Genomic DNA, 25,317 nt, shown 5'->3' on the forward strand with positions numbered 1-25,317 from the left:
GACCCCACCCCCTTTGACGTAATGGTGCAAGCGTGTCATTTTAACACTGGGGGAGGGCCAAAATGATGCAATTCCTGGAGAATCGCATTATGGAGGCTTCATATCTGCCCACTTCACTAGGAAGTGGACAGATGCGGGAGAATTGTCAGCTCTCTCGGGAGTCCAGGAGACCTACCCGGAATTCGGGAGTCTCCCGGGCATTCCAGGAGAGTTGGCAAATATGCATGTACGTGTTAGATGCACATTGTGTCCGACTCTAAATGAGGCCCTTAGAGTTCAGCTGTCTGCACATTATGAATCTGCACCTTGGAGCACAACATGGTTTTGACAACGTGCAAAATTGCACTTTCTTGTTGAATTTACTCTTAATTATAAGTATGACCCAAAGTGCAAAACCAATAGACAGGGGAATTCCTGGCAGATCACATGCATATTGCTAAAATCAATTTAATAACATGCTCAAGTCTCCACCTGTACTGTCTATGCTGTTACCTTAACAGGCATTCTGAATGTGTACTGGTAGTAAACACAGAATGAAACATTTGCTTGGGTTTTTAATTTTATTTAAAGTAACAAACTGTCTAAAATTAATCACAATGTTGTGCTCTAGCATGTGGAGATGCTATAAGGAATACAGCAGTACAGGTTTCAAGTCAAATGGGTCTATTTACTAATAAATGGCGATAGAGTTGGTTTTTAACCTCTTACCACAGCGAACGAAAACCAGCTATCGCCATGATTTATAATTAAAATCTCATCCAGGCAGCTGAACAATACTCCGCTGTCTCTGCGATACTGGCCCAAAATGGTAAAGCTTTATTTACCGCTTTGCCGTGCCAGTCTCAGGGGAATATGCACATGAGCCAATGGCGGATCCAGGGGGGGGGGGAACGGGGCGATTGCCCCCCCTAGCAGACACTTGCTGCCGACGGCTGCACAGTATGTGCAGGTCCGTCCAGCCGTGACAGGCAGGGACAGTGTGCTGCCCGGCTGCTCTGATTGTGTTTAAAACAGCACACTGTCCCTGCCTGTCACGGCTGGACGGACCTGCACATAGTATGCAACCGTCGGCAGCCTAAGATGTTAGAAAGGGACGGGGCCTAAATCGCCCCCCCCCCCCCCCCCCCCCCCTAAATCGCCCCGGGTACACCAGTTTTCTAGATCCACCCCTGACATGAGCAAAATAAATTAAGAAAAAAAACTAAATTATGGTGGTATGGTTGCCTCTTGATAAACAGGAGAAGCCCCAACTCCAGTGAAAATACTTGTTTTTGCCAGTGATTTTTTTCTGTTTAATAGATGTTAATTATTGCGTGTGATTGCAACTCACTTCATTTGAGAAGAATTGACTGCATACAAATAAGGAGGTGAAGAGTGGACAAGAAGTTATGTATGGGCAAAATATACTTGCAGGAAAGCAGAAAGGGGTGGAAGGGAAAGTAAGTATGTTGGATTTTGCTAATCGGAGATAAAGTTTTTGGAACCACCTAGTTCACACAATATTCTTTACTACAGATCAAATGTCTCCTATTGGGTGACATGAGATGTATCAGGTATGTATGGTACAGTGCATTACTCTCATAAAATATGTAGGACATTAGTATTGATGTGATTAATGGGAGACTCCACCTCAAAACAACATTGTCTGCCAGGCAGAGTTGTTTTATCCATTGCCCTTAGATACAACAACTGATCTGTTTTTATAGATACAGTTTTATCAAACACATAATACTAAGCTTATCTGGTGTATTACAGGGCAACCGAAATAAGTAAATCTTCCTGAAATATAGAGTTGAGTGAAGATGGAGTTCCGCTGAGCACTGATGGAGTTTGTGAATCTACTGCTTTTAACAACCTCAATATTCCTAATACTGTGTAGGAATGGGACTTAAAAAAGAAAACTCTAACACTTACCTTGGACTTTACAATAATCCTATTTTTCCCTGGAGAATAGACTACATCACCTCACAACTGCATGGATCCTTTAATACATGCCATGTGACTTTTCATTTCTGATTTTAAATTCAATAATGGGGTTCTAACCTTACCAGCAGCAGAGCTAACAAGCTTTACGTTTGTGAAAATAACACTAATGTTTCACTACACAGTACATATAGTATGGGAGAGAGTGATGATAGGATTCGGGGTGGTTGCTAATCTAATTATTTAAAGAAATGGCTTTGTTATCTGGATTTCAACAGAGGGATTTATGTATAGTGTAACATGAGCCTTAAATGATTTCAAGGTAGCACAAGCTATACATACAGCCAAGAGACAAGGGAGATAACGTTATGTTTACCAATCAACAAGTCACTTGCAGGCAATAAAGGGTGATGGATTGAGATACCCAACAGCTGGCCAAAAAGTCATAGAGGAGATGCTGCACCAGATATCCCTTTTGTGCTTAAGTCAGAAAGCAGAAGAGGATTCAACGCATGTATATAAGGTTGCATGTACATAGGTGACAACCTCACCCCCAATCCACCCCCTAATTCTCCCTTCATCTGAGCTGCGGTCTGTTCAATTAGAATTAAACGGATCAGAAAGCATCCTGTATAAGGCTCTAAAAGGGACTGTTGACTGCAAAACTTGTCTTTTGGGGCAATACAGGTAAAATGCAGGACAGGCTATAGAGCAAGGTTGCATTTCTATGTGAAGTTACTACCATGACTACTGACAATATGATCATCATAGTGATCAGTAGGTCACCTAGTACTGAAAGCAGCAGAGGATGGACAGCTGAAATAATATTATTTAAAATACAATAACCATAAATATTAAAAAGGATCATGAAATGTACATTTTTTTACATTTAACTGTATTAATGTGACATTGCAGTTGCCCTTATTAGTGTATTCCTTTAATGTCCCTATGTGGAGGAAAACATATGACTCAGTACAGAAATCAGAGAAAAAAAAACATGAGAAAAGGAGTTGTTAGAATCTCTTATGCAACTTTTGGATTTTGTTATATAATGTTTGGCTTGTTGCATAGACCTACATTCTCCCTGAACTGGAATAATGCAAGTCATTAATCTCAGATTTGTTCCACTAATCTCCTAATTTAGTGGTAATGAGAGTGGAGATAAAGTTCATTGTATGATTATGTCAGGAAAATCTTCATTGAAGCACAAATAACACATATCAGAGATGAACGCATGTTTCATTTTATTTTCATGCAATTGATTATAAACTAAAACACAGAAAAAAACATTTTAAATACCCATCTTCTACAATTTGTGATGTCTGTATATGCCTGGCTATTCTCAAAAAGAGTAGTCCAAAAGGCATAATTAAAAGCAAGAATATACTGTTAAAACAACCTTTGCATCAGTCTGAAAAGTATATTTATTATATAGCAGTGTACATGAAGTACTTTCCTAATAAAGTAAAGCAGACTGAAAGTTCCTCTTAGAATATACACTCAAAAGGACTGTACTTTAATCAAAAGGTTGATTTTATAAATAGTGATAAAAATCAATATTTACAGGTTGATTTCCTTATCATTGAACCTAAAAATCACCAGATACTGCAGTGAAATCACTGATTTCTCAGTGATAAGCACATAACAAGATGAATTTATAACATTGGATCTTGGAAATCACCAAAAATGTTTTATTGCTTTCAGAGCATGTCAGAGTTTCCAGCATACTTGCCTACTTTTGAAGACAGCTGTCCGGGAGAGGGCCCGTCGAGGGGGCGCAGCCACGTGTGGTGCGCCTTTAGTCTCCGCCCCTTGGCAATCTTAGGCAATTTTAGCCAATCGCAGTAGGGGGCGGGGCCACAATGGCGCGTTTTGCCTCGCCCCCACCATCTTCAGCAACGACGACAGCTGGATCCGGGATTTTTGCCTGCTCTCTCAGGAGTCCGGGAGAACTGCCAAAAATTTGGAAGTCTTCCGGACATTCCGAGAGAGTAGGCAATTATGGTTTCCAGCTGTCCCTCACTTCCTGTCCCCATGCTTCTTACTTCCCCATGTGTCCACAATAAGTTCTCCCCCTGTTCCCCAATGGAATTTTAAGAACTAATGCTGGGATTACAGTCCATGTAATCCCTGAGGCTTGAGAGGCCGGTGGGAGATGTTATCTTGCAATGTGACTCTTGGCATTGGGCCGAATAATAAGTTGTCAAATGGCTAATTCCTGCTTCCAGGGCGGAGGTTATATAATTCATTTACATGCCGATGAGACTGGTTCACCAACCTGATTCTATGTTCTCCCCTAACAAGTCCGATAACCCTGTGATCAGCTTAAGGTGATGAGCAAGCCAGGGTAGAGAAGGCAGTATCCATCTTAAGTGTAAGGAAATTAAAAAGCAACTTTCCAATATTTTTTTGGTAATTCATATAAGTCAATTCATAATGCCATGATTGGCAAATTATTGCTGTTTATGTCTGCTATCCTCTGCTGGAAAAACAAGAATTTAAGTTGAAATGACCATTTCAGTTTGAACAGCTAGTGGTGATGGCCAAAAGTTTTGAGAATGACACAAATATTATTTTTCACAAAGTCTGCTTTATGATGACAATTTGCATATACTCCAGAATGTCATGAAGAGTGATCGGATGAATTGCAATCGATTTCAAAGTCCCTCTTTGTTATGACAATGAACTTTATCCCAAAAACAGCATTTCCACTGCATTTCAGCCCTGCCACAAAAGGACCAGCTGACATCAGGTCAGTGATTCTCTCGTTAACACAGGTGAGAGTGTTGATGAGGACAAGGCTAGACATCACTCTGTCATGCTGATTGAGTTAGAATAACAGACTGGAAGCTTTAAAAGGAGGGTGGTGTTTGAAATCAATGTTCTTTCTCTGTTAACCATGATTAGCTGCAATGAAACATCTGCAACCATCAATACTTTGCACAAAAAGGGCTTTACAGGCAAATACATTGCTGCTAGTAAGATTGCACCTAAATCAACCATTTATCTGATCAACAAGAACTTCAAGGAGAGAAGTTCAATAGTTGTGAAAAAGGCTTCAGGGCGCCCAAGAACGTCCAGCAAGCGCCAGGACCGTCTCCTAAAGTTGATTCGGCTGCAGGATTGGGGCATCACCAGTGCAGAGCTTGCTCAAGAATGGCAGCAGGCAGGTGTGAGTGTATCTGCACGCACAGTGAGGCGAAGACTTTTGGAGGATGGCCTGGTGTCAAGAAGGCCAGCAGAGAAGCCACTTCTCTCCAGGAAAAAGGTAGAGGGATTGGACTGCTGAGGACTGGGGTAAAGTAATTTTCTCAGATGAATCACCTTTCAGATTGTTTGGGGCATCTGTAATAACGCTTGTTCGGAGAAGGAAAGGTGACCGCTACCATCAGTACTGTGTCATGCTGACAGTAAAGAATCCTGAGACTATTCATGTGTGGGCCAAGGGAGTGGGCTCACTCGCAATTTTGCCTAAGAACACAGCCATGAATAAAGAATGGTACAAAAACATCCTCCAAGAGCAAGTTCTCCCAAGCATCCAAGAACAATTTGGAGACGAACAATGCCGTTTCCAGCATGATGGAGCACCTTGCCATAAGGCAAAAATAATAAATAAGTGGCTTGGGATCAAAACATCGAAATTTTGGGTCCGTGGCCAGGAAACTCCCCAGACCTTAATCCCACTGAGAACTTGTGGTCAATCCTCAAGAGGCAGTAGGCCAAACAAAAACCCACAAATTATGACAAACTCCAAGCATTGATTAGGTAAGAATGGGCGGCCATCAGTCAGTATGTGGCCCAGAAGTTGATTGACAGCATGCCAGGGCGAATTGCAGAGGTCTTCAAAAAGAAGGGTCAACACTGCAAATATTGACTCTTTGCATAAACTTAATGTGATTGTCAATAAAAGCCTTTGACACTTAAGAAGTGCTTGTAATCTTATACCATAGCAACATCTGACAAAACGGTCTAAAAACAATGAAGCAACAAACTTTGTGAAAACCAATACTTGTGTCATTCTCAAAACTTTTGGCCGTGACTGTAGTATGGGTTCTCTTGTCCATGTTCCTTCGTTACATTATGATTTGGCAGGCCGCCACTAGTATTAATTGTTTTTATTTTGCTGAAACTATGTTGCTGCACTCTGCAAAATAATTACCCCTCAGTGCTAATATGTTTTAATCTTTATCAACCATAATCAAGCAGAAAGAAAAATAACAATGTCTGAAAAGTATATTATCAATTAACCATTGGGTGTTATGCTTTAAAAAAAAGTACACAGACATCTACTTTCATACTATATAATATATTGCTATGATGAGGACAGTGAAAAAGACAAAGGACAACAATGTGTAAATGTTAAGGAATATTACCTCATAACATGTAAAGGAATATTTTGGTTTCATAACAAATACAAGATAATAAAGGTACTTGGATTCCAAATACAAAAAGATATGCTAATTTAATGTGAAATATAATAAATGACATGTACTGTATCAGATAACACCTTGGGGTACATGTATCAAGCTTCGAGTTTCCGATGGGTATGAAATGTGAAGATGTTGCCTATAGCAACCACTCAGATTCTAGCTATCATTTTGCAAAATGTACTAAATAAATGATAACTAGAATCTAATTGGTTGCTATAGGCAACATCTCCACTTTTCGAACCCGCCGGAAACTCAAAGTTTGATAAATTTACCCACTAGTGTAATTTACTTGGATAACAGACGTGACTTAATGGCCACAAAACTCTGAGGTACCTTCAGATATTCGAATAATCTACAAGTATGTGTATGTTATTTTTTCCACAAGTGTTTGCAATAAATACTGAAACAATGACATCATTAATACCGGTTGAGCATATACATATTTTAATGTCATGTATATATTATAACTATTATACACTGTAGCTGTATATAATGTATTTTAAACAAATACCTGCTAACCAAAGTTCTCATTTTATACAATGTGTCACAATGTGACAACTGAATAATGTCATGTGATGAAAACTGCAACACAAAGTATTGACTCCTTGCTTTGCACATGCTGCCACATTACTGCGTGTTAATCTTTTATTAAAAACAGATATTAAGTCAATCTGATGTAATGTTAATGTCCAAAGTGGTAATAGAGAAGAGTCTGGTGCGGAGTAGTGTGACATTGCAGGAATTACAGTAATTAGTGAGGTTAAACAAGTCATTTCCATCAAGCTAGAACTTTCGCAAGAGGTGAGTTATGTGCTTTAAATGTATTCCTTCTTTAATGTGCCAGGAGTTCATTGTTAGGTAGCCATGCAAAACTGTTTCGATACCAAAGCAAATAACTATATTTCCATCCTAAATTCATTTTTCATGGATTTACTGAGGAATTTCCTTTAAGCCTTGCTTCATGACTCAGTCTGAAGTTCAGGGTGTGTCAGTGAATAAACGCAATGTGGTTCCAAAAACATAACAGATGTTGTGGCCCATAGCTGCACACGTTACACACCCTCCAAATAGTATCCAAAAGCAAAATTTAGGTTAGTATATATTACTTTTCCCAACAAGAATGGGTACAGGTGATAAATAACTTACTTGTAGAAGCTGCTGGGAGAATGTAGCATTGGGTTATATAAATAGTCTTCAGTGTTTTCTGTAACTGTAGCTGGAGCAGAAACTATATTTCTTTTACTTCTTATCTTGGTGAGTGGACAAAACAAACAAAACTGAAAATAAATAACTACACAAAACTGAAAATGGTGGAAAGGATTACAGGACAAAAAAGAGGGTGAAAAGGAAGACAAGCTTAAATATAGTTGTGTAGGAAAGAGAAGAAAATAATACTAGGATGAGGATAAGTAAAATAATAGGCTGGAACATCTGGGAAGGTAAATACAGAGACAGAAAGATTTATTCACTCAGTGTTGCCAGCAAAATACATGAACAAGTAACAGTACTGCATCTGAAATGAACTTCTCACCCCAGATACTGCAGGCAGGAACACACAATCATCTATTTAATACTATGGTGCAAAGTATGTATTCTAATCTACAAGATAACTCCTTATGCACTTTGTCTGAACAATTTTTTTTTCAGGGTTGGAAATTGGTTAAAATAATATCCCAAAGATAAAAAGCTAAAACCTGTTCGCTCACATTATATTATGCATATGTATTGAATTTAGAGCTAGACTAAGATCCCAACTAAACACATACTTGCCTTTCCGAATTTTGGTGAGTCATCACAGACTCCCGGAAGAGTAGGCAAAGCTCCCGCGCTTGACGAAATTCACGGCAGTGAATGGAGGGGGTAGGGCTTAATTGTGTCATGAAGCTCCGCCCCCTCCATTCACTGCCATGAATTTTGGCGTTTATTTCCGCTTTAACTAAACTTGTAAAATAACAATACTATCTGAGGGCAGTGCATCATAGAAGAGTCAAGCTCTGACCAGACAGGTGTTTGTATACTCTTTTTGAATATGTTATACAAGCATTACCTGAACTGGTGGTTAAATATGCTAAAAAAAAAATGCCATATTGAACCAAGCATATCACTTACCTACCTGACCAACCCCCCAACCCTAGAGATCCAGAGGCAACTTGCTCGGGCCTCCAACATTTGAGAGGTTGATAAGTTGGCTTGCCTGCATTTGATATCCAGCTACTTCTGAACGTGGCTTTTGCTGTATTATTCAAGCCACATTTAGACCCTCAAATGCAAGTAGGAGCCATCTTAGCAACTACATTGCTTCTCCTATCAAAAACATGTTATATCACGTGCTCTAATATATATATTATAACAAGTCTATCAAGACTGCCCCAAGGGATAAAAGTAGTTTTTTTCATTCTTAGGTAGAGTACCCCTTTATGTTAGATAATTATTTAATTTATCCCAGCATTAGTGAATCCAGCATATGCAAATCTGTAGTTTTAGGTTTGCCTTACACCAAATTCATTTTTCATTCAAATATTTATATGAATCTTCATTATGTTAATGGCTGTATATTACTTTTAACTCAATACACTTTCAAAATTGTGATGACTTCTAAAGTATGTAGTAAAATGTATCTATACATTTCTCTCTGAGTTACAATATATAACTATATTTAAAAACAACTGAAACATTATAGTGTTTAGTGAAATATTAAAAAATTGTCAGTTAATCATTATAGCCCATTTATTTAGATTTTAATGAAAACGATATATTTGCGAAAGTTACACCTGACACATGTATTTCGTTGATGAACAAGTGCTACCTATTATTTATGCTACATTTTTCAAAGCAAGAATTACAAAGAACAATCCTTAACATGAATAAAGATCATGAATAATTTAAAGAGACTATATATTCTGCTTCAGTAACACATTTAGTTATTTAATTAAACAAGGAATTACTCATAATTAAAATTGAAAGTTACATTTGCACACATATAACATTGCAAGGGCAAGCGTTTATTAAAGTGGTCCTGTGACCTACACACAAAGGAGGCATCTACCGTGTGGGCTGAACCACTCTTCATATGAATGTAACCTATCAATTCACTGCGTACTATCACTTCATGAATACAAGTTTATTCGGAAACCAAACTGCACCAAGTAAATCATTAACCCCTTTTATATTTATTTATAGTATATGAGATATATCCACTATAAAAAGTGTTACATTCAGGGGGGTGCACCCACACATTATATAACAATTCATTACAATAAAATAGAAGAAGAAACTCAATGATTGTAAACTCTAATAAAATATTTATAAAATCGTTATTGGTATACATTAAAAGCATTTTTATTTGTTATTTTTTTATATTTAATTCACTAGTTCGCCATAATTAGCGAAATATTTAAAATCAATGATTTTGAAATAACTGAATATTAATAGTCTTGTTAAAATAGCAGTGTAACACTGCTAACCACACTGCTGCTTGTTATTATATATATTTGTATATTCATAGGGGAATTGTAGTTCTCACTATTTATATCTCCTAACATCTTTCCACATATATTAATGTCTCCAAATGGATTAAACTTATATCACAACTACATAAAATAGGTATTGGTAGAGCAATTCGATTTGTCTTGCATAGACAAGTTACATTGATTAACTCTCATGGCAGTTATTCATTTCTCATTTGTAGCTGATGAGAAACTATCCTCCTATGTTTTTGTCAATCACTGCCCACCTATCAGAGATTACATTAAAAAATTGCACAAGGTTGATATTTCTTCGTATTCCCTTCCAACACTTTCTTAGTTGTTTTGAAGGTGACTTGCTATAAGTTGTATTGAAAAAACGAGTTTTAATAAACACTATCTTAATACTGCTGCAGCTAGTCTTATATTTGCAGCTATACTAGTGTGTATTTTCCAAGACTCATTCATTCATTGCAGCCACTCAATCTCAGACACACATCCTGGCCAAATTAATCCATTTAAAAGTGTCAAAGGTATTGCTATATGGATTCAGTCTTAATTGGAGATTTTCTATCAGAAAAATTAGAGTGGTAGCAGAAGCAAGCGATACAGCGTGGCATGACGCCGACGCACGTTTCGCTAATGAACTTTGTCGGGACAAGATCCATAAATTCCATAATCATTGATTTTAAATATTTCGCTAATTATGGTGAACCAGTGAATTTAATAAAAAAAAAAAATACTTTTAATGTATACCAATAAAGATTATATAAATAATTTATTAGAGTTTACCTCATGAATACAAGTCATACCTCATGAGTATCAGGCTGTGATGTCACTGGTTTCAAACAAATTGATAAAAAGCATACTGGTTCATCCTACAAATTGGATGCCTCCACTGTATGTTTGTTAATGGTCTACCTAAAAGAACTCCCAACCATAATGTATAAACCACCCACAGATGCATTATACAGTTCCCCAAATCTCTCATACACATTACACGGCCCCCTCAGGCACACTATACTGACCTCCATCTACACTGCACTGACCACCTCTACCTTAGCCACATTTACCATATCTCCCAGTACCACAGTCTTTACTCGTTAAGGAGAAGGTTCCAGTTTTGCTGGAAAGAGTGCACAGGAGTCCTAAGTAATGTCTACCGTCACCTTACAACCTCTATGTGAGGACACACTGATTACAAACAGTTTTCAGGTAACTTAGTCACATCATCTGTACAGATAATGTAGTCATCTCTGGATCCTTCTGCACAGACATACTAATAGTGCTTGACCCGAAAACCTTCACTTCATCAGTGCACACTCATGTATAATCATTGTGCCCACCAGACAGAAATATATCTCTTAGGTCCCATCCCCTTGTTCTCCCAGCAACACTAATTACCGCAGGTAGAGGTATTCTTGATTCCAGGGGCAGAGCAACTGTATAGATGCCAGCAAATGTGAAATCTCAGACTAGTTACAATTACTGTAGAGTCCAATGTAGCCTTTCTAGTTATCTGGCACTATCAGAAGATTACATTGCTAATTTTTCTGGCACTGAGAATAAAATTAACATGTGATGCAAACACAAGCGAACGTCATATCAAATAAACCAAAGTGGAGGTCAAATTATTTATAGTTCTGTGGAAACTGGAGGAAACTCTTGAAAGTAATACGGGAGATTATAATAAGCTCAAGGGGTAACAGATCCAATTCCAGTTTAGTGTTCTAAATCTGCAACAATGTTCTAGAGAAATACTACCACATAGACTACACACCCATACCATGTCATTAACAATACATACCTGACTGACTGACAGAGGATCATCAGCACCCCTGTCATCAGAAGACTTTGGGACCTCTAACCGATCAATGAAAGTTTGAAGTTCTTTCCTGAAAGCTTTCATCTGTGCATTAATCCGGTACAGAAGCTCATGTTCCCGTATTCTACCTCCCTCATCCTCCTCGTCCATTAGTCCAAACAGATCACCATTTGCCACATAAATTCTAGCTTCAGTGATAATAGTGCTTGTGTCTGAAATAAGACGGTCAATTGTCTTCCCTAGTCGTTCAGCTTCAGAGCGAATATCCTTCATCTGCTGCCTCTCAGCAAAGTTCTTCTGCCAGACACTAGTGGAAGGATAGAAAGATCTAGTAGGAGTAAGGCTGCGAATATTGCGCACCTCTTCTGAGTCACTTTCACCACCTATGGGCCCTTCTCGTTTTCTGTGCGGTGGACGAGAGTCATCATCACTTTCCTTTTTTCCTGCATCACTTTCTGCATCACTGTCTCTAGGACTTCCACGGATACCTAGGTGTGAGGCAAGGTCATACCGCTGCATGTTAGACATGAGAACTCGGTTCTCATACTGGAGTTGCATGACTTTCCCACTTAACTCATTGATCTGTAAACGTGCCGTTTTCAGCTCCTCTTGCAGTGCTTCAGTCTTGACATTATCATTATGTCGAGAGGTCTCATGGGTCCCAGACTTAAATTTATACTTGTTCATTTCCGCAGTGATGCGTTTGTTCTGTTCTTCTAAGTCAGTAAGGTTCCGCCGTAACAGTTCAGCCTCGTCTTCAACCAGCTGCAAATGTTGCCTCACTTCTGAGACTGACTCATTCTGCTCCCTCATTAATGAATTTGATGCTCCAGAGTAATCATCTCCTCTTAGGTCATCAAGTTCTGCTTTCAAACCTCTATTTTCTACTTCCAGTTCCACGATCTTCCTACCAAGTATGTTAGCCTCCTCTTCAACCAACCGAAGTCGGAGTTTCAGCTCAGCCTCTCTTGTTGTGGGAGGTCCACTAGCCTCCCCTTTGGGTAATGGGCTGTCAAGATCACCATAAAAGGACCTGTACTTCTGAAGTTCATGTTCAAGTCTATCTTTATCCTTATCAATCTTAGCCATTTTCTTTCTCATCAACATTGCTTCTTCTTTCACAAATTGTAACTGACACTTCAAATCTTCATTGTCCTCCTTATCATAAGAGTAAACAAAAGTATTGAAAATGTGAACATTCATATATGTACATATCTATACATTACCTATATTAATTCAGATACAAATTCTATGTTATTTTTCGACTATGCTGTCAGTGGTTGTCAGAACAGCTTGTTTACACGGGCAATCATTTAATGGCTTTTACTGGCCACAGTTATACAATCGGGAGGGTAATCATACACTATTTTATATTTTGCAATATATTTTGCAACAATTTAGGACTATGGTATCATTTACTTTGCTTGGAATTACTGAAGACACCCTGATTTTGTTTGCAGCTGATTAACACAATAACATATTTTAGTGAATAAAGCAAAATTTACTTACCAGTAGGTAAGGACCCAAACAATAGACACTATGCCAAATTTAGAGGCTTTCCATTACCTTCTTTAGTTGTGTACTACCAACTAATATACTCATTATTAGCCATATTTTAATTAAATTTTGTAGAAGTTTTTATATTTTAACAGTTATATTATTTACATTAAATAATGAAATTATTACATTAAATAATGAACATAATTACATTAAATAGTGAAATGTTCTTAGGTGTTTGTGAGCATTTTTCTTTAGAATCCCATTAAGGCAAATGGAGAAGTAGTTAGGATCATTTTGGCAGTCTATCTGAAGCAGAGCAGTAAAACTGCTTTGTAATGACATGCAGTATCAGCGCTTATGATGCTGCTATCGTATGTTAGTAATAAGGACATTTAGATTTCAGTGGCGATCCATTATATTAAACTTACATATTAACTATTGTATAGAACATCTTCTATGGTTTTTCTCATTTAAGTGCCATATTTTATATAATCACAACACTTGTCAAGTTACAATGTATGTTATACATTTTAGAAAAAGAGACAAAATAAAGCATGTTATAAGTTGACTAAATAATAAATATTTACATTCCTTTGCCTAATCCAGACTAACATTTTATATTTCAACAAAACTGCTGACATTCCAGTCAAACACGGAGAAAGTGAGATAACATTTTAGCTTGGTCTCTTAAATACAGATAGAGATCTAGAGCTAGCGATGACAATCACACACTGTATATGGGTCTTCATGTTACACAGCTTCTTCTTACAAGAGTACTTTATTCAGGAAAAATGAGAAAGTGTTTCCTTACTTTTACTGCGTTAAGAGCAGTCCTTAGTGAGTGCTGGTTAACACAAAAATTAATATTTCGTCTGTGAATTGAATTTGCTATTGACTGACACTGGGAAATATATTGAGTCTGATTCATTAAGGAAAGTAAGGCAAAAAAGGAGTAAGTTTTCTCCTGGACAGACCATGTTACAATGCAAGTGGTGCAAATTAGTTTATTATTTTGCACATAAGTTTTCATGTAGTGCACAATTACTTGATAGTTTTATTTTTATACTGAAATTTAAAGTTAATCTAGGACATGTCCTATACGAACTATAAATCTGCCCCCACATTTTAAATTTATCTCCCCCTCCAATGCAACATGGTTTTGCCAAGTTGCAAAGTTACTCCTTTTTTTTCTTTGCTTTACTTTCTTTAATGAATCAAACCCATTGTGTTTAATTGTTATGTCTAGATCTACATCTAAGACATCTGCATGATCTGTAAGGGAAATTGGAGCCTGGAAAACAAAATCTTAGGTGCAAAAGTACATAAAAGACACATACCATGGTGGCTAAGTGGTTAGCACTTCTGCCTCACAGCACTGGGGTCATGAGTTCAATTCCCACCATGGCCTTAACTGTGAGGAGTTTGTATGCTCTCCCCGTGTTTGCGTGTTTTTCCTCTGGGTGCTCCGGTTTCCTCCCACACTCAAAAAACATACTGGTAGGTTAATTGGCTGCTAACAAATTGACCCTAGTCTGTGTGTCTGTCTGTGTGTGTGTGTGTGTTAGGGAGTTTAGACTGTAAGCTCCAATTGGGCAGGGACTGATGTGAGTGAGTTCTCTGTACAGCGCTGCGAAATTAGTGATGCTATATAAATAAATGGTATTAATAATAATAATAATAAATACCAGGCACCATTTAAAAGGCCTATGTATATGTAAAGAAGAGAGCATGAAATTTTAATAGTGCATCTATTGCAGATGTTACATGTACCCTCAAGGAGATTTCTGCACCAATGTTTTGACACATGTGCCAGGTTTTGGTGAGACAATCAACCCCTTTCAGGTGTATCAATAACCAAAGAATAATACATATTTAGATAACACTTTCGATATGGAGGCCAGCTGAAATTATTTTGCAAGTAAAGCTGGGTACACAGTACAGGTTTTTTCAACCAACTATCCTGTCAATCACATGATAAACGACTGCTAGATCCGATATTGCATTAGTGTGTACACTCCCACGATTATGTTTTATCGCACCAAAGTACATCATATCATTTGATTTGGTTTTATAAACTGACTAAAAATCATTATCAACGATGGAACAATGTCGGACAAATGTGGAAGTGTGTATGCACTTACGACCAGCAGTGTAGACAGTCTCTATGAAGTGTGCAGAAGCATGATCTTTTCAGCAGATGGTTATGACAGATGAAGAGCACAGGTCTGAAGATAAATTGTGTAAAATGTGTTTAGTGTATACAAATAAATCTGCATGCTCATCGGGACTTTAAGTTGTTGTTAAAATTGTTACAGAAACAGCATCTGCAGTAATTTTCTGTAGTGTGTACCCAGCTTAAGAATAGTACAGAAGCATGGTAAAGGACGTTACAGGAGACACCCTCCCTCGTGATGATGTATATGCTCTCTTTTATGTGCTGTAATACAAAATTCACAATTTTAAAGTATTTGTATCAAATACATTCACAACATAAGTTAAATAGACTTGCAAGCATTATATAATAGAGGTGGGTGTATAGTTTACAAGTAGTATAAAAAAAAACAGCATAGAAAACGGTGTAATGTCAGTGGAGCCCTCTGTTTTTGTGGTTGTGAAATTTTCATATACCACCATCAGTGGTCAAAGTGGAAATTTAGAATGACAAGATAGCTCAAACAGCATACTTGATGTAACTAGGCTATCAGAAGCAGGTATTTAAATAAGCTGTCATTTTTCCTGACAGTTTTGTGGCGATTTTGACTAAACCGCCGGGAGTTCAAGTGGTTTTAAACTACTACACATCACCCGCAGTTTTACACTGAACCCTCAAACCACCCTATATTATTATTATAAATTTTTATTTATAGGGCGCCACAAAGTATCCGTAGCGCCGTACAAGGACAAACAATGGCACAGTACAAGGTGAAACAGCACAGTACAAGTAACAGTAAGCACTATAACTCTGAGGGCTCAAGGAACAGCTAGAAAGAGATGGAGGGGAAAAATCAGTACAGGCAGGTAATTTGAGCCCAAGAGGGTGGGCACGGATGACAGGTTAAGAGCCACTGAGGGGAGTGGAGAGAAGCGAGAGGAGACAGAGGGCAGAGGGACCGAGAGGAGGTGAGCTGAGTAGCCGGAGAGCGCAGTTATAAGTGATGGAAACAGGAGGTAGGAGAGCCCTGCTCAAAGGAGCGTACAATCTAAAGGGAGGGGAAGATAGACAGACACATGGATGAGACAGAGAGACGGGAGAAACGGAGACAGAGTCGAGGAAGGGGGAGAAGGGAAGAAGGGATGAGAGAGAGAGGTAGCCGACTGGTGGGAGGTAAGGCATGAGACTGGAAGGCTTTAAAGAAAAGGTGGGTTTTTAATGTTCGTTTGAAAGAGGACAGATTAGGGAAAGTTCTGATGGAGTGGGGGAGCTTGTTCAAATGGAGGGGAGCGGCGCGGGAGAAGTCTTGGATACGTGCGTGAGAGGAGGTAATCAGAGGGGAAGAGAGGCGACGATCGTTGGATGATCGCAGTGGGCCGTCGTCTATAGCAAATATGGTGCACTAAACCACCAGGAATTGAGGTTTGTAACTGCTGCACAATGCGCCAATTGATACATTTACCCCTATATCTCAGTGTGTCTGCCATAGGGAGTGAGAAAAAGGGAAGTTAACTGTAAACCTAATTTTTTCCTTCACCAGGTGGACATTGCATTTAGTTAATTTGCACATATTTTCTTTTCTAATTATTTTCATTTCAATATCTTACATATCAATTCAAGCAATTGGTTAAACATGAAAAAAATCATAATCAATATCACTACAATAAATAAAATTCATGCACTAAAAAATGCAATATGCTACGTACCTCTGTTGGAGTCTGCTGAGTCTTTTTTTCTGATTTCTGTGCATCTTTGCTTCCTCTTCTTTTCAATGATAGCTAAACAGAAAAAAAAGATCAAACAATAGCAAGACAGTATTGTTAGACAATTAAATTACTTATCAAACTGCATGGCAGGCTACAAACCCCATTATCACACACTATTTCCCGCTTGGGAGTGGACAAGGAATAAAGAGAAAGTATAGTCTAGTTGCATAGCACAAAAATACTGCTATTCTGACTACCAACACGAAATTTGGCAGAAATAAAGATTAAAAATCCCACCAAGACTTAAACTTAAACTCTCTGCCTCCCTTCCCTACAAAAACTAGGGATGTTCTAAAAAATGTGTTTGCACCCTAATGAATAAGGTGTCAGATGAAAGCTATAAAGACACTGATTACAGATACATTTATTAATTTTTTTTTCAAACATGTTTTCATGCTAATTTTTTACAAAAACAATGCTTTTCAATTGATTTTTCATGTTTCTCCATCCATTTTGTAAACCATTCAGCTGTTGATTATGAAAAAAATCCCATGTATTAAGTATAGGTCTCTTAACCAATGACACTTCATTTGGAAGTTAAGGACACACTACTTTTTGAGATATACATTTTTACATATCTTAATATTTAATGCTGCGTCTTCATCAATTCCTATGGAATCCCCCACAAGTGATGTACACTTTATACCCTATCTAGAACCATTATATATATATATATATATATACATAAACTCTGGCAAATTGTCAAAGCTTGCTAATTTTTTTCCGTTAAATCGAATAGTTAAATGGGATCACTGTGTTATCTGCCAGGAAGTAACTGGGGCACTACTGGTTAATGCAACAGAAAGTGGACTGAATTCACTTATTGATCACTGAACAGCACTGTTCAATCTTTGAGTCCTACCAAAAGCAATTTAAATTTCGCAGCTGAATGATGCCAATGGTGTCACAGAAAAACTTATTTCTCATGCTGCCAAATACCTCTAGACTTGCCAACCAAGTTTTACAAGCAGAGGCTAGTGAGTCAAGTGCTTCGACTACTAAAGATGTCTATACAGGACTTAGTCACACTAAAAGCAAAACACCATAAAATATTTTGTATACGATTCAGGACAAGAGCAAGAGGTCAGCAGTGGAAGAGTGAAAGCAGTAGGAGTGAAAGTGAAATTAACAGTTGTGTTTATGGTTCAGCTTTAACTGAAATCATGGACTAAATTAAAGAAACACCTCCCACTATATGACAGGTGCGATGCTAAGTAGCCCGGCCATTACTGAAGTGGAGGGTTTTTAATAATACTGGTTTACTGTCCTAAGCCGCTTGTGGTTTGTGCTAAGCCGCATGAGATTTACGACTTTGGAAACTGCCGCAAATCACCTCCCATCGCAGGCGGTTTGAGTTTACACCCTCCAAACCGATGGATAATAAATTTGGAGGACAAAACCGCAGGCGATATTCTGTGATTTCTAAACCGCCATATTGAAACTTTTGTTAATTTAGCCCTCAGTCTATTATTCGGGCATCTAACACAGCAAGAGACCTAGCAGCTGACATTATGGACCTCATTTAGAGTTGGACGCAAGGTCCATTTTAGGTGCATCCAACAAAAAAACACTACCACGCATGTGCAGAAAGCACCAAATCCGCCCGCATCTTGGACGCAATTAACACTTGCGACAGCATGTGTTAATTACCCCTAATCAAAAAATCATTACCCTAGTATGCAGTTTTTAATGTTATATATTTTGAAATATGGGAGAAAGATGATGTGCCTTATTCAAGTGCCATTCAGTAAAAATTGGGCATTGCAGAGGTTGTATTTGTGACTGGGTTAAATGCCACATTGAGGACTAGGCAGTAACCCCTAAATGCATCAAATCTTACTGACACAGATCTGTATGCGTCAGTAGGAGTTACCTCTTGAATGAAGTACAAAGTGGTACGTCTATCAAACAGAATAAACATAGGAAATTCAAACAGAAAAAAGGGCAGACAGAAGACATGATTACTAACAAAGAGGACAGACAAGAGATGTGTGGGCAAAAAGGGGACAGACATTAGACATTTGGGCACTAGAAGGGGAAAGAAAAGAGATATGGGTAACAAACAAAGAAGGGAAGACAATGGGTACAGTTTCAATGGAAGACAGAAAATAAACAATAAGGGGCAGTCAAGGTGGGGCAACAGCAAGATATCAGTGCGGATAAGGTATAAGAAAAGGTATAAGCTTAATGACATAACCCCCATCTCAATGGGGAAGATATGATATATTTGTTTGTTGTATGTGTGCATATTTTTTTATGTATGAGTTTGTTTTCTGTGATGGCTGTTATGAAGGAGTTATTAAAGACTAGGGGGTATATTTACTAAACTGCAGATTTGAAAAAGTGGAGATGTTGCCTATAGCAACCAATCAGATTCTAGTTATCATGTATTTCTTACAATATACAAAATGACAGCTAGAATCTGATTAGTTGCTATATGCAACATCTCCACTTTTTCAAACCCAGTTTAGTAAAAATACCCCTAGGTTTTCAAAGTCAAACCTAAGGAGACTCTAGCACTGATTATGCACGTGGACCTATGAGCCTATAGCTACTCCACTGTTTGCCAAATAGGTTTTGCATATTAGTTCAATGTTAGTAACAAAGTTAATTACATCTATTAACTGCTCTGAATAAGTATGTTCTCTGGTTCCAAAACACCACTGTGTGCAACTAAACAAAACTGACAAATAAGCTCAAATTCAGGAAATTGGGGTTTTGATCACAGAAGCAAGTCTGATGCGCTCTTTAATTAACTTCCACAATTTTTTCATGATACTGATAATAATATTTACATTAACAAAATTAAATACACAAAGAAATATATTTCTTCATTTCTATTAAAAAGCATAATATAACCCTTACCTATAGATATATATTACTTTGTTCTTCGATTAGCATTCATTGCTCTTAAAATAAAAACAACCAGGTTCCTGACACCTTCATTTGTTTACATTCATAGGGGGGAATTTTAATTTAATTTAATATAGAGCCTAGTGTGGCATGCATTTTGTACCTTCAAGGTGCAGTTTATTCAAAAAAATCACACTGATAGATGATTGTAAAAACAAAAAAATATATAAATTGGAAAAATGACACATGAATTAATCTCCATATGTCCCCTTATGGGGGGTATTCAATTGTTAGCGAGATCCCCGGAAAAACGAGCGCTCGAAAAATATTACCGTTAATACTGTAATATGCGCGTAAATACCGTTAATATGGTAATTTACTCGCTGGATTTCATTTAGCAGCTCAGGGAGCTGCGAGATGAAATTCAGTGAGTAATTACCGTATTAACGCTAATATTTTTCGAGCGCTCGTTTTCCGGGGATCTCGCTAACAATTGAATAAGTCTTAAATCATTCAAGACCTTAACATAATTATCCATCAGTCTATTAGAACAAAAATGTACAAGCTTTAATAAATTGATGAAATAGTCTAAAAAGTGATAATAGGTGGGACTTAGGGCTAGATTTACTAAGCTGCGGGTTTGAAAAAGTGGGGATGTTGCCTATAGCAATCAATCAGATTCTAGATGTCATTTTGTAGAATGTACTAAAAAAATGAAAGCTAGAATCTGATTGGTTGCTATAGGCAACATCCCCACTTTTTCAAACCCGCAGCTTAGTAAATCTAGCCCTTAGTTTCTATAGTGTAGATCCCAGTATTCTCTTCTCCCCTTTACCTTCCAATGTTACCCAAATTATCCTTTTATAAAGGTCCTATTTGTTCTATGTTTACTATGTTGTTGGTTGTCCTGGCCCAGGTCATACTTTCCATTCTGGACAAGTTGACAATTTCACATGTTAATGATACTAAAGTTATAAAAATGTCAATGTCCAAACTTAAAGAAATGCAAGTTTGACAGGGAATGAATAAGAAATGTAATGTCATTGAACAATATATGGTAAACAGAAGTAATCATGTGACAAAAAGGTCTTACAGCTTCCCATGACTGCGCACAATGATCCATTAAATGTTACTGCCTGTTAATGAATTTACACAATATATATGGTGAGATGAGAAATGTACTGCCACAGGAATCATGTCTATTACTTTCTTGCATGTCTCGTGAGAGAGAATATGTTTCATCTTACTGACCTCCTTGAGCTTTTCCAGCTCATTCTGTAGAGCCTGCTTGGTTATTTCAACTTCAATGAGCTGCTGACGTAGTTTTTCATTCTCTTCCTCTGTTTTAGATCGTTTTTCTTCCACATTTTCCAGCTCATGATGAAGTCTCACTGATACATCCTTGGCCACCTACAGTAATACAGTTGTATATGGGTGCAATGTTGCTATAAAATATATTATGATGCTGTAAGAGCTTAGCTAACTACCTAAAATCTGTTTTTATATTTTAAATAAAAAAATATACAGAGGTGTAGTTTCTATACAGATGTCAGATGTGTATATATGGTTCACAATGATTACCTGTTCATGGGAATCATTTCATACTGTTCAGTTTGCCACTGTAAGTCAGAAGGTTGGCTGGTAATATCCCTTCTCTTATTATTATAATGTGATTTTTGCATAGAATAATTTATTAGTCTATCACTAACATAAATAGCTATATTGCTACTTTTTGATCAGTTATTATAAATAGTATTAATAGTCATTTCAACTGCATAAAAACAATAGTAGAACAAGAAACATTTAAGAACAATCTTAAAAAGGTATGATATGCTTACAATTTAATAATTGAGCCATTAACCATATTCATACTATGTGATAAATCAGCATGTATCACGCTGGAAGTGTTGCTTTAGCTAAGGATCACTGTAGTTAAGATAAGTAAACAATACAAATATTGGATATGAAAAGTTTTCACATGGTCATAAGCTAAAAAGTTTTCACATGGTTTAAACCATAGTCTTTAATTGTGACAGCTATAAGGTGAAACTTGATGTTAATTTAATGTATAAATACAATTAAGGTAAACAGATATCATCTTTTTGCAACTATATATTTTGCAAACAATATATTCTAAAATAAAAACAAATAACTTGCATTGATATAAACAGTGACTCTTAATAAGCTCACCTTTAAATCCTGCTCCAAGCTGCGCAAAAGCTCACCATCTATCTCTCCTGTTTGTGCATAACGGAGTCTCTTGCGTTCTGCCTTCCGGAGGCGGTACTGCAAGATCCTGCAGTTCTTGTTGGCTCTCTCCAGCTCATGTCGCATTTCCTGCAGCTGACAAGCGTCCTCTTCAAAGAAAGTGTCCCTCATCTCGTCCATCTCAGTCCTCATCTCGTCTATTTCATGCTTCTCGCGGGGACGGGAGAAAATAATAGGCATGGAGAGAGTGACAAAAAGGGAAAGAGATGTTAGGGGGATATTTGCAATTTAAGATATTCCCTACTGAGGCCATAATAAATAACCATTTTAGCCACAAATATACTATTACGGTTGCCATTAAGGCCTCTCCAAAACTATAGTAATGTATGCTTTATAGGGAAAAATCGTTTTTAAGCTGTTGTTAATACTAGTGAATTGACATTTCGGGCAGACTTTTCTTAATGCAGCAGAAAGGCGACCTCGTGCAGCCGCTTTGTGTCTCTCTACCAGCTGACAGGCCTGACATTCAGCCGACAGATTACATCACCGCATGCACAGACAATAGCAGCCATGGGCAACTCCCTCACCTTCAGGCTTTCGTTTTCATCTCTTAGATTCTCCAGTTCATCCTGCAGGCCACTGGCACCCTCTGCTTCCTCTCCACCAGACTGCTGCTCCTGTGCAGCCTGAAGCTGCATCTCAGCTTTATCGGCCTCATTACTGTTGCCTTTGGGGTTCATGTTACTACCTGCTGCAGCCAGGCCTTTCTTCAAATGAAATTGCATTAGTTCTGACTGTAAGCAGCCTTCCTTCCAGTAGCCCCCTCCACTACTTTGTTTTTTGGGGCTTTTCCCCACCACAGCAATGGATTGGGATTGCGATGACTGTGCCCCATCTCCTCCTTTAGATGGGGTTTTACCTTTAACCTTAGCGTTCTTTGGGGATCCCTCCCCTGATTGCTCAGGGGTGACCACCCTTGTCTGCTCCGTCCTTGCAGGTGACAAGTCGGAGGGATCCTTGCGATAACCCTCCAGTTCTAACGGTAATGTCTCCCCTCCACCGGCCTCCGCCCTGGATGCTGCGCTTTCAGCACCACCGTCGTTTTGGACAGCTCCCTGTGCGTTCTGCAAGGGATGCTGTTTGACTGCTTTGCTGTTGCCTTGGCGAGATGGTCGACTGGCTTTCACCGCCTGTTTTCCACTGGCCCTGCTTATAATCAAGGATCTGGCTGCTGCCCCTTGTCTGACTGCAATGTCCCTGGGTCTGGCTGGTGACGATGCTGGCTGTTGTTTTCTGCTAGTGCTGCTACCCTCCGGATGCAGGCGAGGCTCAGCTGCAGTAGGAACAGAGACAGCAGCGCCACCGGCTGGCTGGCTCATGGTGTTTCTTGATCTGAGCTTGTTTTATAGAGGATGAACTGTGCAAAAATCCATCACAAAAGGTCAATCTCCTCCCAAACCGATAAAATAGATAGTGGGAGGTGCATAAAAAATGGTAGTTAACTGATGAGATAAAGAGTGTGTGCTATGGGAAGAAATAATGTACAATGTAGAAAACACAATTGGATTAAGAAACGTAAAGATCCATAACTGTTGTGTCAATCCAATTTTACTATTTCAAACTTTCAAACACAGAGGGGATGACAATTGTGTAATTTCTTCTACTGTACAGGGTCTGATTAGCCAATAGGCTGACTAGACTGCAGCCTAGGGGGTTGCAAAATTTTTGGAAAAAGAAACTGAAAAATTCTAAAATATGAGAATAGTTTTACTCCAAAATAAAAAAAAAAACATGAAAGAAAAATGTAGTAAGGCATATTCTTGACATTTAGCCATGGTATAGGTTGAAGACAATGAGTCAACATTGGGTGGGCACCTGTGGCTAAGCAAGTAGGTGAGACAAGGATAGCGACAGGAGCATGCGTGAAAGCCCCACTCCCTCTTCACATCATCACCCTCAGTAGTGTTTGTAGATACCTCTGTCCTACTATATAGTTTGGATTTTAATGAAAATGAAATGAGTGACAAAGATTGTCATAACCCTTTTAAAAAAACAATGTTAATGCAAAGTTTTCGGACTTTAAATCAAGGATGAGTTCGATTAAACCTACCGCATATAAGCCAAGCATGGAAGGTGAGGGGGCACTTTGAACGTATTAGCATAGGGCACTCTGAACCCTTAATCAGGCGCTGCTTCTATATACATACTAAGGACCTCATTTACAGTCGGACGCAAAGTCCGTTTAAGAAGTGTAGGAGTGGGAGTGTGCCGCAGCTTGGTAGGGTATTACGAGTGGCAAGCAACCCCAGTGGCGGCCCTATCAAGCTGCGAGCAGTTCCTGCAGCTAGCTAACCGCTTGCGACACCTAATTCCTGCCGCTCAGCTTTAGCCCTGTTTTGACGTGTGTTGCGTCTGTGCCTCACTGCGACTAGGATTTATTTATATGGTCACGCCTTCACAATTCCACGTTCCTCCCATTCTCTCCTAGTGAGTCCCAAGCTGTCGCAAGTGTTAATTGCGTCCAAGATGCAGGCGGATTTGGTGCTTTCTGCACAATGCATGGTAGTGTTTTTTTGTTGGATGCGCCTAAAACGGACTTTGAGTCAGACTCTAAATGAGGTCCTTAATGTTGGCGTCATTGTCTTGTTTCGTTTTCTTGCATGTCTTTTTTTAAGACAAACAAAAAAACTAGGATGACGCTTGAAAATTCAGTTCACATTATCCCTAACACAGATTTGAAAATCAAATCACTGGTATTTTGTATCATCTTTAAAAAGTTAATAGTTAGAAAATCATGAAAACAGAATGATCCCACTGAATACAGTGGTGAGTCAAAAGAGAACACATTGTTGTTTGTATCCTGACCCATAAAGGAGAGTTTGTGGTCTGCTCATGATTGTTCTTAATCTCTTGGTTCTCATCTCTTGGATTTTTACCTTTTATCTAATTCCTGTTTTGTTGCTGTATTATTGGTCTATTGTTACCAAGCCGATTTGCCTTTGCTGTTGAGACCATGGATCCTCTGGCTATACAGGTGTCTTATTCTAGTACATGCGGGAAAGAACTGATCTCCATCTCAAACATTACTTTTAGATGCAATAGTAGCTTTACAGAAATGCAAAGTAAAGTATCCAGAGCTGTTCCATGCTTAGGTGCCACCCATCCCAATCCCAATCCCACTTCCAGAGGCAGAGTT

The 25,317-nt window shown here is 38.3% G+C and overlaps 1 protein-coding gene across 2 annotated transcripts in view; it reads right to left on the reverse strand.

The window, feature by feature from the left end:
* MTCL3 (MTCL family member 3) overlaps window positions 1-23,500 on the reverse strand; it is a 41,562-nt gene extending 18,062 nt beyond the window's left edge. The window contains exons 1-6 of one of the 2 annotated variants that reach the window (XR_012689688.1): window positions 22,709-23,500; window positions 22,104-22,328; window positions 21,165-21,323; window positions 17,001-17,072; window positions 11,625-12,800; window positions 7,500-7,784 (exon numbers count right to left, since the gene is read on the reverse strand). Coding sequence is in view for 1 of the 2 variants with exons in the window: in XM_075203038.1 (XP_075059139.1) it covers window positions 7,674-7,784; window positions 11,625-12,800; window positions 17,001-17,072; window positions 21,165-21,323; window positions 22,104-22,328; window positions 22,709-23,500 (2,535 nt within the window). In the remaining variant the exon portion in view is untranslated. Of the gene's footprint in view, window positions 1-6,869; window positions 7,785-11,624; window positions 12,801-17,000; window positions 17,073-21,164; window positions 21,324-22,103; window positions 22,329-22,708 lie in introns of those variants that run through there. The other variant, XM_075203038.1, reaches the window with a different exon arrangement.
* Window positions 23,501-25,317: the final 1,817 nt, after the last annotated feature.

This window comes from Mixophyes fleayi, chromosome 3, assembly GCF_038048845.1.
Source record: "Mixophyes fleayi isolate aMixFle1 chromosome 3, aMixFle1.hap1, whole genome shotgun sequence".
In the NCBI taxonomy this organism is placed as follows: Eukaryota; Metazoa; Chordata; class Amphibia; order Anura; family Limnodynastidae; genus Mixophyes; species Mixophyes fleayi.